The following is a 16932-nucleotide window of genomic DNA, read 5'->3' as shown; positions in this document are numbered from 1 at the left end:
ATAGCGTGTCTCCATTAGTGCAAGGCTCCACGCAAATGGTGGCTTCCAAAATGGCGGCGCAAGCTTAAGGCATCATTTGAATGTGCGCACTTCCTCACGGCGATTGGCAACCACAGGAGCGACCATCATATCAGCTCTTAGGTGGTTTTATCTGGTAACTGTTCATCTAATTGTATTAAGTTAGAAGAAGGTATCGGACTGACCAGCGAGTGTAAACAATCCATAAAGGGCGGCTGGGAGCATAGGGAGACCAACCGCTTCGATTAAAGGAATCTACGCCAAAAACAGCCATGGCAGATAGTAAAGAGCTAGCGAAAAGCTTGAAGAGGCTTAAATCTGACCAGTCGAATCCGAATTCGCCCAGCAAAGGGGGAAAGAACAACCCTGATCCGATTGATCTGATACTCAGCAGATTGGATGAAGTAAGGGTTCTGGCAAAGGCGACCAAAGAGGAAGTGGCGGCGATCAGGCAGGATAACCGCGACACCAATGCAAAATTGCTGGAAGCAGAATCGAGGATTAGCAAACTCGAAGACATGGAAGTCAAGTCATGTGACGCCATCAAACGTCTGTGCATAGCTGCGGACCAAACGACACGGAAACTCGCGGAGTTGGAAGACAGGAACAGAAGGGGGAATCTACGTATTTTTGGGATTCCGGAAGGTTCGGAGGATCAACATGGGAGCTGTGTGGCCTTCCTTGAATCCTGGTTCACCCAAGCTACTAAAATGACCTTTGTTCACCCGTTGGAACTTGACAGAGCGCATAGAGTGCCGGGCAGGATAAATAAGAGTCAAAAAGGCCCTAGAGCTATTGTATGTAAGCCACTACGCTACCAGCATGTAGAGCAAATTCTCAGCTTCATGCGAAAAAACAACCATATCCTGTGGAAATCATCTAAAATCTACATCTCACAGGATTTTAGCAAGGAGACAGTTGACGTTAGGAAAGCGTTCTTGGCACTCCGACCGCTGTTGAAGAAGAGAGGTTTCCAATATGGTTTTATGGGCCCAGCAAAATATCGTGTGATTATCCAAGGTTCTCCACACATCTTTTCAGACCCCCTGAAACTGAAACGCATGTTAGATGGCCCTGAGGACCTGGACATGGAAACGAGCAACCCCTAAGGCTCAGCAGGCCAGGCTTCGGCCTCAGGTTACAAGTGAATGGTCTTCATCCACGTTTTCCATGCAACTTTCATATGTGTTCCTTTCCCTCACTATGGAGGGGTTCTGAAGTACTTACTTTGCTTATGTTCTCTTACAACTTAGTGGCTTTTGCGATGTTTGCAATTGTTATTGATCTATTGGATAAAGAGAATGTTCTATCAATGCCTGCTAGTATAACGATCGTCAGGTAATGAATATCTGCACACAAGTTGGTACGCTTACCATTTGGTATTCCGAAGGGCTATGTCAGTTGATATTGTTGTTGTTTTCTTAAGTCGCCCTAAGATCAACAGAAACTATGATATTTACGTTTCTTTCTCAAAGAAGTCCCTAGTTGTTGGTCTCTAGACCGTTGCTTTGCCTAAGTTGCCTTAGTTAGCAGCAATCCGCAGGTCTGCTATGGGAGTTAATTTGTTCCAAACTTGTTCTGAAATGTACACGCACGGGAGGATGCACTGCAATCTCTCTTCAGTCACCATGCCTACTACGTACAGGTGGTGTGGGGAGGGTGGGGGGATGAGGGGATTCTGGGTTGGGATGTGTGTTCTATGTTTTTTGCTTTTGCTTCTTTGTGCTTGCATATTTTTTATTGTCTTAATTCTTGGTGGTGGGGAAGGATGTGGGCTCTACTATCGTACTATCGTATATATGGGCCTTATAGATCTCGAGGATCTTTGTCTCTCTGTCATACTACTGTTGGTACCATGTGTGATATATAATTTTCGCTATGATGGTACGTTCTATTGATGTCACATAGTACAATTAATACTCCATTGGGGGTATGTAATGTGGACAAGCTGAAGATATTGTCTCTTAATGTTAAAGGAATGAACCAACCTGTCAAGAGACAAAAGAGTTTAGACTATATACGGAGATTGAGAGGTGATATTGTTTTGTTACAAGAAAAGAAACTTGAGTCTAACCAGTTGACCACCTGAGGAATAAGTTTTATAATGAGGTTGTGGGTGCAGAGGCTGTGCACAAAAAGAATGGTATCTTGATACTTGTGGCAAAGAAATCTAAGATAGAGCTTTTGTCCTCCGAAGCGAGTGACGACGGGAGGTGGGTCACGGCCAAGTTAAGTAGGGACAATACAGAGTTTTAAGTCACGAACATATATGCTCCTAACTCTAGCGACCTTAATTTTTGGGAGGCTCTTAATAAGCATATTGAAAATATCCCTGATAATACTGTTCACATACTGGCCGGAGATTTTAATCTCCCTATGGATGCAACGTTGGATAGAGACTCCCACTGTCCCTTCAAAACAAATAAATCACATAAAGCCTTTCTCAATTTATGTCAACGCTTTCACTTGGTAGATGCGTGGAGGCTTCAAAATCCTACAGGGAGAGACTACACTTTTTACTCCGCACCACATCATTCGTACTCCCGAATCGATTACATCCTCATATCACAGAACCGTGTCCCTAGGATTGAGTCTACTACCATAGAACCCCGAGTAATGTCTGATAACTCTTGCATCTCCTTATCCATAGCTAATGTCAAACCCTCTTCTCGTCAGACGTCTTGGCGCCTGAATGACGAAATTCTCAGTAATGCAAATGCTACTTACCAGTATGCATCTGTTCTTGGCATGTAGGGCTGCTGACATTCATATCTGTGCATAGATCGCCGCCTAGTGTTGGGTCCGGATGATTGCACATTGTTGTCCTGGAAGAGTCTTCGAAGTATCACGAGATAGGTGGCTCCTCCCCTGGACTACAGTGCGCATGGGCATCGCCTCCATCCCCAGATTGTTTTTAGCCATTGGCAGAGATGGAGTGACATATGTGAGTGATGCCCTATGCTAAGAGTATGAAAATATGTGTAAAGAAAATACTGCAGCTGCTACAGGCGCCGGGGAGGAGGGCGGGCGATATGAATGTCAGCAGCCCTACATGCCAAGAACAGATGCATACTGGTAAGTAGCATTTGCAGTTCGAGGCATGTGGGCTGCTGAATTCATATCTGTGCATAGAATACATAGCAGTCCCTCCATTAGCGGCGGCCGCCCGTGCCAGCTGCAGCCGTTTGAAAAAGCGTTTTGAGAACAGCCTGGCCAACAGCTGCCTGCTGTTTAGAGTGCACATCTACACAGTAATGCTTAGTGAAGGTATGTGTGGTAGACCATGTAGCTGCTCTACAAATATCTTCTAAGGGAATGTTACCTAGGAAAGCCATAGAGGCCCCCAACTTTCTGGTGGAGTGGGCTCTTGGTGGAATTGTGAGAGTGCGTTTAGCTTTAGCGTAACAGATCTGAATGCATTTCACTATCCACCTAGCGATCCCAGCTTTGGAGATAGCATTTCCCTTGTGGTGTGAGGCAAAAGCAACAAAGAGTTGCTTGGTCTTACGAAAATCTTTAGTCCTGTCCACGTAGTACATCAAGGCTCTTTTAACATCAAGGGTGTGGAGCATCCGCTCCGCCAGTGACTCTGGGTTTTGAAAAAACACTGGCAACTCAATTGTTTGGTTCATGTGGAATTGAGATACCACCTTGGGTAAGAATTTAGGGTTAGTGCGGAGCACCACCCTGTTAGCGTGTACTTGGAAGAATGGTTCCAGGATGGTGAGCGCCTGCAACTCACTAACCCTCCGTAGCGATGTAATTGCTACTAAGAAAGCAACCTTCCAAGTCAGAAACTGAAGCTCACAAGAGTGCAGTGGCTCAAAGGGAGGACCCATCAGCCTTGTAAGAACCACATTGAGGTTCAAACTGGAGCTGGTGGTGTCCGCGGTGGAAAGACCCTTTTGAGTCCTTCCAGAAAAGCCTTGATAGCAGGGACCTTAAAAAGGGATAGGTGTTGCCTATTCTGAAGGTATGCTGCCATCGCAGACAAATGAGTGCGGATGGAAGAGTACGCCAAATTGCATTGGTACAGGTGGAACAGGTAGCAAATAATGTTCTGTATGGAAGCGTCCAGTGGGTCAATATTGTGGTTTACACAGTACATGACAAAACGCTTCCACTTGGCTGCGTAACAAGCTCGAGTAGTGGGCTTCCTTGCCTCCCGAATGATGTCCATACAATCGGGGGGAAGATTGAGGTAGCTAAACTCTAGGACTTCAGGAGCCAGATCGCCAGGTTGAGCTGTTGCGGATCTGGGTGCTGAATGTCGCCATGGCTCTGCGTCAGAAGGCTGGGGGTGAGATGAAGCCTTTGATGCGGTACCACGGAGAGTTCCAGAAACGTGGTGTACCATGGTTGGCGAGCCCACGTTGGAGCAACCAGGATGAGAGTCATCGAGTGCTTCCTGAGTTTGCGTGCCACCAGCGGTATCAGAGGTGCTGGGGGAAAAGCGTACGCAAATCTGCCTGACCAGTTCATCCACATCGCATTGCCCTGTGATTGCGGGTGTGGGAAACTGGCGGCGAAGCTTTGGCCTTTTGCGTTCTCCTTTGTGGCGAACAGGTCTATCTCTGGATGACCCCACCTTTGGAAGTACGGTTGGAGTACTGATGGATGTATCTCCCACTCGTTCATCTGGTGGCTGTGCCTGCTGAGCAGGTCCGCCATCTGGTTGTCTTTGCCCGGGATATGCTCCGCCATGAGGAAGATGTTCCTCTGAATGGCCCACTTCCACATGCTCTGAGCCAGATGAGACAGCTGCGGAGAGTGTGTGCCTCCCTGCTTCTGGATGTAGTACATGGCCGTCATGTTGTCCGTCCGGATCAACACAACCTTGTTGGACAGATGTACTTTGAATGCCTTTAAAGCCATGAAGATTGCCATCAGTTCTAGAACGTTGATGTGCATCTTCCTCTGCTGTAGTGTCCATAGTCCCTGCACCGTGTAATGGAGTACATGCGCTCCCCATCCCTGGAGAGAAGCGTCCGTCGTCAGGATAATCTGTGGCACAGGCTCCTGGAACGGTCGGCCCTTGCAAAGGTTCAGTGGATTCCACCAATGCAGAGAGTTGTACGCCCGACCGCTCACCAACACTAGGTCTGTCAGTTGCCCATGAGCCTGAGTCCACTGACGTGCCAAGCACTCCTGAAGCGGACGCATATGTAGTCTCGCGTGCGGGACGATGGAGATGCAGGAGGCCATCATGCCTATCAACTGCATGAACACCCTCGCTGGAAGCGAGTGCTGAGGTCTGAAACGTTGGATCAGAGTCTGGATGCTGGCGATTCTCACTGAATTTGGCTGCGCAGTGGCTGCCAGCGTGTCTATTGTCGCGCCCAGATACTGCCGTACATGGGCGGGCTGGAGATGAGATTTTGGATAGTTCAGCGAGAATCCCAGATCGTGCAGGAGATGAATAGTGCGGGACACGTGGTCTGCGCACTGCTGTTCTGTCCTTGCCTGAATGAGCCAGTCGTCCAGATAAGGATAGACGTGGACGTTCTGGCGTCGCAGATGCGCCGCCACAGTCGCCAGGCCCTTCGTAAAGACCCTTGGCGCTGTGGTGACCCCGAACGGCAGAACCCTGAACTGGTAATGCTGGTCTAGGATTGTGAATCTGAGATACTTCCTGTGTGAAGGATGCAGGGGAATATGAAAGTACGCATCCTTTAGGTCCAGTGTGGCCAGGAAATCCCCCTGCTGAAGCAGAGGGAGAACCTGCTGCAACGTGAGCATATGGAAGTGCTCCGAGAGAATATACCAGTTGAGGGGCCTGAGGTCCAGGATGGGCCTGAGGGATCCGTCCTTTTTGGGGATCAAAAAGTACAGGGAGTAAACCCCTGTTCCCCTTTCTTGCAGTGGAACGAGCTCGATTGCCCCTTTTTGCAGCATGACTGTGACCTCCTGCTGCAACAAGTGCAAGTGCTCGCCGGACATAGGACGGCTTCTTGGAGGAATGTTTGGTGGAGTGGAAGTAAGTTCCAGACAGTAACCGTACTGGATAAGAGATCTCACCCACCTGTCCGTGGTGATGGATTTCCACGCAGGCAGGAACTGCTGGAGTCTCCCCCCGACCGGTGTTGAGTGGTCGGGGGGCAGTGACAAGACGTCACTGCTTGTTGGCGGCGGTGGACCTGGAGCTATTGTTTCCACGTCCCCTGCCCTTGACATTGTTGCCTCTGTAGCCACCTCTACCCTTGTTTGTGTAGGAGGTCTGGGTATTGCCTTTATAATACTGGGTGGATTGCGATGCTTGACCCCTGGAGGTGCCTCTGGAATTGGAGCGGCGAAAGGAACCACCCCGAAACTGCTGAGATTGGAGGCCCCCATGGATTTAGCAGTGTCCGTGTCTTTTTTCATTTTTTCCAGTGTCGCATCCACCTCAGGGCCAAACAGGTGGTCAGGATTAACTGTTTGGTTGAGTATGGTGGTTTGGATATCTGGTTTAAAGCCTGATATGCGAAGCCATGCATGTCTTCTCAGCAACACACTAGTGTTGATTGCCCTGGAGGCAGTGTCAGCCACATCTAGCGCACATTTGATGGAAGCGTTAGTGATTAGCTTGCCCTCTTGAATTAACATCTCCCCAGCCTCCTTGTACTGGTCAGGTAAGTGCTGCAGCAGTGTCTCTAGGGTATCATAGTGAGCCCTATCGTAGCGTGCAAGTAGGGCCTGCTGTGAGAAGGTGGCCTGATATGCAGTGCTCACTATTCTAGTGAACACTATGTATCAGTCCAGCAACCCTTATTGATGATTGGTTGTAAGTCAACCTTATAGACCAGCTATCCTAGTAGCGTGGATACGAGCAGTCTAAGGCTAAAGACTCGAGAGGGCGTGTTAAGCCAGCTGTTTACCACACATATACCCCTTGAACACCAAGTGAAAGGACACCACACAAGTGTTATGAAAATAAACAGTTATTTATTAAGAATCACAAAAGCCCTGTACTCTTTATGAGGACAGGGTACTAAGCACAAACCAAAACTCTTACAAAAATACTTAATTTAGCACAGTATAACAAATGCCCGAGGGGCACGGAAAACCATATACTTGAAAAGTGGAATGCGAAATTACTAGCAGGTAAGTACAGTACTAATAGGCTTTGGAATCGCTAGATCTTGACTATAGAATCGTTAGATCACTTCTAGGAGACCCAGGGGACTCGGGTGCAGAGTGTGCACTCTCACGCGTGATGCGGGACAAAGTCTATGGTAGCTAGGAATTGCAAAGTTAGTGTTCTCGGGCGAACCCGACCTGGTAGGAGGAAAACGAAAGTGGATTCTGACCCTTGGATAGTGAGGCTATGCTGGGGCACCGAAATGCCGAAGTTACCTAGCCCAGGGGCTGCAGCTGCATAGGACTCAAAAGACGTCGGGAATCCTCGTTGCCGGACCAGGAGCCTGGAAGAAAGAAGTTGCTGGCAGGCGACCAGTAAAGAAAGTTCGGTGGATCCAAGCCTGGATCGATGGAAGATGACACCTGAAAGCAGAGGGGACCAAGTTCGAGACTACTAGCCAGTAGTCAGTGGGCACCAGGAGGGCACCGGATGGTAGCCACCTCGACAAGGTGAGTGGGTGACGCTGTGCTCGGAGATCTCACGGACCAGGAGGCGTTGTCGGCGACCAGGATGGAGGAGCGAGCTGTCCCACGAAGATAGAAGCTGTCGGCGTCGCTGGACCCAGGATTGGGCAACAAAGCCTTGGCAAATTCAAGCCCACGCGGTGGACCTAAAATGGCGTCTGGAGTGGACCAGGAGGGTCCGGGGTGCCTCTCTTGAAGAAGGAAGCAAGGGCCAGTCTGGAGCAACCAGACCAGCAGCAGTGATGTCGTCGGGCGTCGTTCAGAAGGCCACAAGCCAGCCGGCTAGTAGCCAAACAACGCGGTGCACAGCAAACAGCAGAAGGGCCCCACGCAGATCGTGGAGATGCAGGGAGGCTGATCTTGGATGCTGGAGCTGCGCAGGGTTGGGGCTTCTCGGACCCCAAAGAACTCACCAGTGGAAGACTCGGTGGGCTTGTTACAAAGAAGTCGTGCAGTCTTGGCGATCGTCGGTCCCTCGAGGTCTCGTCGCACTCACGGTTCTCAGCTTGGCTGTAGAGGTGAGTAGAGGTCAGAGGTGCCAGGGAAGCCGGGTCTCGTCGAGCTGGGTCGTCGGATTCTTGAAGAAGGACTTGCAGCAAACCGCAGTATTTCTTAGGATGGTGCCCGCTTGATGCAGGGTGACTACTCCTTAGCCACAAGGGAGAATCTTGATGAAGAAATCGTGAAGTCCTTTAGAAGAAAGTCGTATCTTGATTCCAAAGATGATCTAATTTGAACAGGGGGCCCGCTCCCATCTTTATACTAAAAAAGGGGGCTGACCCGGAGACTAGGTCCTGCCTATGGGTGGGACTAGGAGGGGGGTGGTTACACCCCTCTGCCATGCCGGACTTTCCCCAGGCCAGGGGCTGGTGTGCCCCTGGAACTGGTTCTGACCGGCCTATGCGTAGTGAGCACCGGGGTGCCACTCAGCAGTCACCTTCCTGAAAAGCCCTGCCTACCCAGGATACACAAAACCATGTCTGGGACGGTGCTAGCACCGCCCCTGACAGGAAACCCTTTGTCCAGGCTCCCCTCGCTGGAAGGACTCCCAGCTGCAGGGGGTCAGACTCGTGTCTGTGGTGGCAGCATCCATTTTGTGGAGCTGAGGCTTCAGTTAACTTTAACCGGGGTTCACAGTTACATACATGTCGTGTCCCTCTAGAAGGCTGGAATGCTAACCCCGTCGCCAGAATTGGCGAGGGGTTAGTATTCCAATTCGTATGACACCTTACTCGACATGTTTTGATAAAGCAATACCAAAGATAGCATTTAACCGCGAGGATTATAATGCACTTAAGAGTATATGGTATGCGATATCATGGAACAGCTATTAGGACTTGGTTCCGCAAGCTGCAGACAGGCTCAGCTCATGCCAGAGCACCATCTCACACGATTCCAAGCACTCTGCCTTCAGGATTGTCAAGGCCTGCCATAGGAGTGACTGATAGGAATCTGTGTGTCCATTTTAGGGTTAGGTATAGGTATACTACACCTACAGCAAAGGGTGATTACACGACTTTGCCCCAGCTGTCATGCAGCCAGTTGTGTCAAATTTAGGAGGCCAGCCAGGGGTGGCATAATACATGCTGCAGCCCCTGGCAGCCCTGGGTACACCTATGCCCTGAGTTACAGGGTCTGATAAGGTGGCCCAGTACCAATTGGAAATGTACCTAGGGTACATGGAATCCATTTTAAAGAGAGAGCAGTAGGCCTGGGGTCCTGATTGGCAGGATCCCAGGTCGACTATGTCCAAAACCAGCTAAAACACAGGGCAAAAAAGTTGGGGGCAACCATAGTCAGGAGGTACCTTCCTACACCTGCGTGTTAGAAATACGCCAGATGTTAGCTGCCTGCGCAGCAATCCTTTTCCCTGAGGCCTCGAATATTTTCGACTCTTTGTCCGGGGGAGGAGCGTCACCAGTTGTCTGTGAATTCGCCCTCTTCCGAGCGTTGGATACAACCAAAGAGTCCAGTGGCAGGTGTCCCTTGATATATGTTGGATCCGAGGGCGCTGCCTTATACTTTTTATCAATTCGAGGGTTGATGACACGCGCCCGAGTGGGCTCCTTGAAGACCTCCGGCGCGTGCTTTAGCACTCCTTTGAGCATTGGCAATGTCTTGACCGACTTCTCAGCCACTGAGAAAGTGTCAAACAAAAAGTCCACATCCACAGGATCTGAGTGGAGCTCGACATCGTGGTTAGCTGCGGCCCTTTCAATCAAGGCGTTGAAGGCTGCAGAGTCCTCCGTCGGTGAGGTCTTTGCCGCAAAGAGCTGCGGTTCCTGACCCGATTGCGGGTCATCTGGGTCGGCTCCGGCCGACCAAGGTTCATGTTCCCCCTCCGGATCCGAGTACGCCGGATAGTTGTACTCGACCTCCTCTTCATCGTCACCTTCCCCTGCATTAGAACGCGTAGGAGAACGTTCCACTTGTTTGGGAGACGAAGGTTCCAAAGGGGCCGAAGCGCCCGCCGAGTCCTTCTTGTTTTTAAGAGGAATCGGAAAATGTTCAAGCACCGGTTCCGTGGTGATTTTCCGTTTGAGGAGGGACAATTTCCCCGTATTGGGGTCGATGATGACCTCACGGCGCTCTTCCTCAGCGAGTGGCTGGAGCCGAGGCTTCGACCCCGCCAGCGACGCTTCGGGCGTCGACACCTCCTTCGAAGGCACGTCCGTTCCCTGCTTCGGAGCGAAGGCTTTCGGCGTCGACTTTGGCGGCAGGGTGTAGCGAATAGGCGTTTGCGCCTTCGCCGGCTTCGATGCGGGCTTCGGCTTCACTCCCTCTGGTACGGGAACCTCAGCGTTTCGGATCCGTTGGAGGGATTCGACGACCTTCTTCGTCAAGGCTGGAGAGGGCTTGACTGTTTCGAGCGATTTCCCTGAGTCGGGAGTCGAGTCTGCCGGGGGCAGCGTCTTCGGAGTCGACACCTTGCCATCCTTGGCTCCCCCAGTCGGAGCCGGCACAGCCGGAGCCTTGGAGTCGCTTTGGCGCTTCTTCGGAGCCTTTTTCGGGTCGTCGACCTCGACCATCTTCGGCGCCGACGCAGCCGCATCGGCCACCTTCGTCTTCGGCGTCGACCCCGAGGCCTTGGGGTCGGCCATTTTGGCGTGGCTTTTCAAGTCGGCCATTTTGACTTTTTTAGGTGTTGACGCCTCTAGAGCCGTCTGCCCCACCAGTGGAGCTTTCACTTTCGGTTTCGAAACCGATGGTGTAGATCCCGATGGCTTCACTTTCGTTTTCTTCAACGGGAGTGGTGCCTCAGAAATGTCCGCGGCCGGGCCGAGAGGCGGGGCAGTTGGACTATTATCAAGGTCTTGGGTAAGGCCCGAAGGCGATCCCTCGACCTGGGCCGTATGTTGGGGATTGACCCCCGAATCAGTCTGGGGGTGCTCCTCCTCCGAGCTATCCCCCACGGTGGCAATGGCCCCATCGTCGTCCCCTACCGCGTCGCCGGCTTCATCAAACTCCTCATCTTCTGCGTCGTAGTCCTCTCCCTCCGACGCAGGGTTAGAGTCCGAAACCTGAAAGACATTCTCGTCTTCTTCAAATCCTTCAAAGATGTTGTCCGGCAGGGGCGCAGGGGGTGCCGACAACTGGGCCTGGAGTCGAGCGGCCCGACGATGCTTTAGGGTCTTCTTGCACCGGAACTTTGAGCAGGCCATACACCTGGCCTCGTCATGGTCCGGTGATAAACACATGTTGCACACAGGGTGCACGTCGAGGTGTGAATACTTGGAGGTGCACACCGGGCACCTCTTGAACGGAGTCCGTTCCATGTTCAGGAACTTGGGAGCGTCGAGTAGGCCCGTCCGCGCCGAGAGCACGCGGAGGGGCAGGAAGCGTTCGGAGCTGAGAATAAGATAACCCGAACGAAACAATACCGACGCCCAGCCTAAAGACCTTTTGGTCTCAAGTCGAATCGTAAAACTACTATCGGTTCCGACAGAGGGAACCGAAACACATCCGAACCCAATGGCGGAAAAAAACAATCTGGGGATGGAGGCGATGCCCATGCGCACTGTAGTCCAGGGGAGGAGCCACCTATCTCGTGATACTTCGAAGACTCTTCCAGGACAACAATGTGCAATCATCCGGACCCAACACTAGGCGGCGATCTATGCACAGATATGAATTCAGCAGCCCACATGCCTCGAACTGATCAGCACCGGGCCACAATACAAGAGGAGATCTCTTCATATCTGCAGGTCAACAAAGAGGGGGACACATCTGATCTCATTAGATGGGAGGCCTTGAAAAGTACCATAAGGGGGGTGTGTATCAAAATCAGATCAGCAATGAACAAAAATTATAACGCAAATCTGGAGTCCCTGGAGAGTGAAATTGTAAACCTAGAGAGTAAACATTTGAAAGATAGAGATGATGTGTCTCTTCATGCCTTGGCGAATAAAAAATACGAATACAATAAAATAGTCAGCGAGAGAGCGGGAGTCTGGCTTGATAAAAGAAGGAGGTTCAAGATCTGCGAGTCTAATAAAGCTGGTAAGAGTCTAGCCTCATACTTGAAGTTTAAAATCCAAAAGAATTCGATTAGTGTCATTAAAGATACCTTAGGTTCCTCGCATTCGGATCCAGACAAAATAACGGAGGTGTTCAGGGTATTCTATGAAGACCTTTATGCAAAGAATAAAACAGTGGAGGGAGACAAGATTAAGTGTTACCTAGATGAATGTGATCTTCCACGACTCTCTGCTGAGGACCAGACTAGTCTTAATGGCCCGATTAGTGCTCTAAAAACAGGAAATGCAATTAAAAGTCTGAAATCAGGGAAAGCACCAGGCCCGGATGGCTTCACGGCTAAATTTTACAAAACCTTCCCCTCCCTTCTAGTAGAGCCCCTCCTACATCTATTTCAAGAAATAAATGACACAGGCGAGGTCAGAGGCACACTGGCAGAAGCAATAATTGCAGTACTTCCTAAAGATGGGAAAGACCCGTAGCTCCCGAAAAATTATAGACCTATCTCACTGATTAATATAGACTGTAAGATCCTGGCTATGATACTGTCCGCCCGCCTCCAGAAGGTCCTTCCCCAGTTAGTCCATCCATCTCAAGCAGGTTTCCTTAAAAATAGGTTGTCCAGTGATAATTCAAGGATTCTGGCACATGTTTTAGAGAAGGCGAAATTACTAGGTACACCCACAGCAGCAATAACACTGGATGCTGAAAAAGCCTTTGACAAGGTTGACTGGTCCTTCCTTGAAGCAGTCCTTCACAAGTTTAACTTAGGGGAAACATTTACAAGACTAGTGATGTCCTTATACTGCTGCCCGTCAGCGAGAGTGAGAGCTGGTGGATCTTTTTCTTCCGCCTTTTGTCTAAAACAGGGCACGAGGCAGGGATGCCCCCTGTCTCCCTCATTGTTCTTATTGGCGATCGAGCCGTTCTTATACAATATAAGAAATGACCCTAACATCGTTGGCATTCCATTTGGAGACTGCACAGTTAAATTAACGGCATATGCAGACGATGTGCTTGTTCTGTCCGAGAGAGCTGAAGAGGCAATACCTGCGCTCATGTCTGACATTGAAGAATTTTCCAAGGTTTCTGGGTATAAACTCAATAAAGACAAAACGGAGGTTAAACTCCTGAACAATATTGGTGATAAAGGAATCATTGGGCATTCTGGTCTTACATGGCAGCCTAAGTGTTTCAAATATCTGGGGTTAGACTTAAGATAAAGATTTGATCTCCACCCTGAAAATAAACGAAGAACTGACTCTTAAAAAGATATCCACACTACTCGAAGGGTGGTCTCCAAAATTCCTCTCCTGGTGGGGTAGAGCGGAGACGCTTAAAATTATGTCTACTCCTTTGGTTAACTATCTGGCCAGCATGCTCCCTATGACATTCTCGAACAACTTTATCACTAAGGTAGATCAGCTGTTTGGTAGTTTCCTGTGGCGGGGTAAGAAAGCCAGGGTATCACTAAAGAAATTGCAATTAGCCAAAGACAAAGGAGGCCTGGGTCTGCCTTCGTTCAGGAACTATCAGACAGCCTTTCTTTGCAAACAGGGAGCTCAATGGTTAACTAAATCACCAATCTACACACCAATATGGATTAATATTGAGGAATCACTAGTGAACCATGCTCCACTTGAAACCCTTCTCACTATGGACCTATCGCATTTACCACACTCCAAATACATAATGCTAAATACTAGACGGGCTCTGCTTGAACTTGACCAAACACATAACACTAAGCTGACATTCGCTAAATCATCTTTTATGTCAATATGGAGAAATCCATATCTCAAGCATAATGGCAGTAGACTCTTCTGGGACTCATGGTCCAAGAAGGGCATTAACTTGGTGGGGGATCTATACGATGAGAAAGATCCACTCCCGTTCTCGACTCTGCAACGGAAACATGATCTCACTCCGATGGATTTTTATGATTTCTTGAAAATCAAAGCGATACTAACTGCACGTAAGTTCTCTCCCTACACACCATGGTTAATAACTCATCTTCCACGTCTTATACATGCGGGTCACTTCGTTTCTAAGTTGTATAAACTTTTATTGCCCTTGCCCAGGAAAACTCACAGAAAGGTGGAATTGAAATGGGAAGCTGAACCAAATATAACAGGCATAGATTTTGAATGGGAGGTGATTCATAAGATGGCCCTCACCCACAAAGTCTCACCCATCCTATTCCAAACAAAGCACATGCTAATAAACAGGGCATTTTGGACTCCAGATAAGCTCTTCAAATGTAAATTAAGGGATTCGCCTACATGCTGGAACTGCCAGTCAGGCTCGGGTGATCTTGCACACATGCTTTTTAATTGTCCTTCTCTAAGTATATACTGGGGGAAAATATTTGACTACATTTACCACGTATTCAAAATAAGGCCTGAACAGGACTTTGTATATGTAATCCTAGGGGCGCTTGACCCACAGTTATCAAATGATCAAGACCGCCTGTTTTTGGACTTAATGCTAACATTGGCGTGTAAAGTGATTCTATGCAAATGGAAAAGCGCGAACGAGGTAAACTTCAAAATCTGGCAGGAGTGGTTATCATTTCTGAGAGGTGCCAATAACCCAGCGCTACAAGCAGCTTCATGGAGACCGTCTAATAGAAAGCTGTGGAAATCGCTAGATGCATCCTCATTTCACTATGAGCCGCCTTGATGCACTATATGTGATCCTGTTACATTGGCCTGTGTTATATGAGAGTACATTTGTTGTCATCCCCTAGAGCCTAGACCACTACCTCCACGCACTATGGGCCAGATGTAGGAGCCCTAATACCGGTCGGTATTAGGGTTTCCAGATGTAGGGGGCCTATATTTTACCGATTCTGTAAAGTTACTGAATCGGTAAATTTACCGAATCGGTAAAATACCGAATCGGTATATTTACCGATTCGGAAAAAAACACATCTAGGTGGCACTCCTAAGAGTGCCACAGGCCCTTAAAAATCGGTATTTTACCACCTAATCCTATTGGGTGGTAAAATACCGAATTCAGGTGTGCATGCACACCTGTGCAATGTGACACAAAGACATGCCCTTAGAGCATGTCTGTGTGCCACATTGCACACAAGTCCAGAATTGGGGTGCTAGAGGGTGTCAAAGTGACACCCCCTGCACCCTTGCAGGATTCGGTATTTACCGATTCTGTAAGTACCGAATCTGTATTTCACATTGATTCCTATGGGCTTCAAGGCCCATAGGAATCAATGGGAAATACAGATTCGGTATTTACAGAATCGGTAAATACCGACTCTTACAGATTCTGTAATTTTTACCTACATCTGCCTCCTTCCAATTTACCGACTTTTAAATACCGAATCGGTATGACTCGGTATTTAAAAGTCGGTAAATCGGATTTACCTACTTCTAGCCCTAAGTGTTATGTATCTATCTGTTTTATGATGATGCAAGCACGAGTTGATTTACTTTATATATTAATTTAATTTTTGTATATGTCTATCAATAGATTAATCGAATAATTTATGTAATGGAAGAATTATTGTACTGTCTTTCCTTTTGTTTTTTCTACTTCAATAAAAACGACTTGAATTAAAAAAAAAAAAAAAAGAAAAAGCTAAGACCTCTACCTCCCCAATGGTAGCGATAACCTTGGACGCAGAAAAGGCCTTCGATAAGGTCTCATGGTCTTTCCTCCAACAATGTATGCACAGTTTCAACCTAGGTCAACCCTTTATTAAAATGGTGATGGCCCTTTACTCCTCCCCGTCAGCCAGAATAGCAATTAATGGTACCCTCTCCAGCTCGTTCAAACTCTACCAGGGCACCAGGCAAGGCTGCCCACTCTCCCCTGCACTTTTCCTCCTAGCCCTTGAACCCCTCTTAACTGACATAATGCGCAATGAAGAAATAGCCGGTGTCTCTTTCGGTGCCACTCGAGTAAAATTAGCAGCCTACGCTGACGACCTCTTAATCGCTACAGAAGACCCCGCTAAGTCTATCTCTGGGCTCATGTCCTCCATCGGTAAATACTCAGCCCTATCAGGATATAAATTAAACAGGGACAAGTCCGAAGTCAAGCCTCTAAATGTCCACACCAACAAGGAGGTCCTAGGAGACTCCGGACTAGCGTGGCAAACGGACGTTATTAAATACCTGGGACTGGAATTTACTGATTCTCTTCTGGGCACAATTAGACATAATGAATCCACTACCCTTACCAAAATTAAACGCCTACTCGATGGTTGGTCTCCCCGGTTCATCACCTGGTGAGGTCGAGTAGAGACGATAAAAATGATGGTGTCCCCAGTCAACTATATTAGCACGATGCTATCCCTCGTCCTCTCCAAAGAATTCCACACCAAGCTGGACAAATTGATTTCCTCTTTCCTCTGGCAAGGCAAAAAAGCCAGGATTAGCCTAAAAAAGCTTTGTTTGGATAAAAAACGAGGAGGCGTTAATCTGGCTGACTTTAAACTATATCAAACCGCCTTTCTAGCCAGACAAGGCTCATATTGGTTAACGCCACAGTCGGACTACACCCCGGTGTGGATGACTGTGGAACCCCGCCACCCTTCTCACCAATAAAATTAGGCCAACCCTAGGCTCCTGCCCCATCTTTAAAAATACAAAAGCGGCCTTACTCCAAGTGAGCAAACATCTGCCAAATCAGTTCCGGAAATCTAGATGGGAATCACTCTGGCAGAACAACATACTAACATACAAGGGGAAACCATTACACCTCACCTCATGGATAGCTAAAGGGATACACTTTCCACACCAACTCTATGAGGGCTCGTCACCGCTCTCTTTTAGTGCATTACAAACCAGATATCAGCTTCAACGCATGGAATTCTATAACTTTCTACACATC

General features: G+C 48.7%; 2 protein-coding genes across 2 annotated transcripts in view; both read right to left on the bottom strand.

Annotated features, from left to right (window-relative positions):
• DAZL (deleted in azoospermia like) overlaps positions 1-16932 on the bottom strand; it is a 787422-nt gene that overhangs the window by 674755 nt on the left and 95735 nt on the right. The gene's annotated exons all lie outside the window — the stretch shown is intronic.
• LOC147689382 (uncharacterized) lies at positions 1989-11264 on the bottom strand. Its single transcript, XM_086942299.1, has 3 exons — positions 9420-11264; positions 5314-6693; positions 1989-2006 (listed from the first exon to the last, which is right to left on the bottom strand). Exons 1-3 carry the CDS (start codon positions 11262-11264, stop codon positions 1989-1991), a joined length of 3243 nt encoding a protein of 1080 aa, XP_086798425.1.

This window comes from Lissotriton vulgaris, chromosome 10 (genome assembly GCF_964263255.1).
Source record: "Lissotriton vulgaris chromosome 10, aLisVul1.2, whole genome shotgun sequence".
NCBI classification, from domain to species: Eukaryota; Metazoa; Chordata; class Amphibia; order Caudata; family Salamandridae; genus Lissotriton; species Lissotriton vulgaris.
The sequence above is the reverse complement of the archived record's forward strand: the minus strand, read 5'-3'. Positions and strand labels throughout refer to the sequence as shown.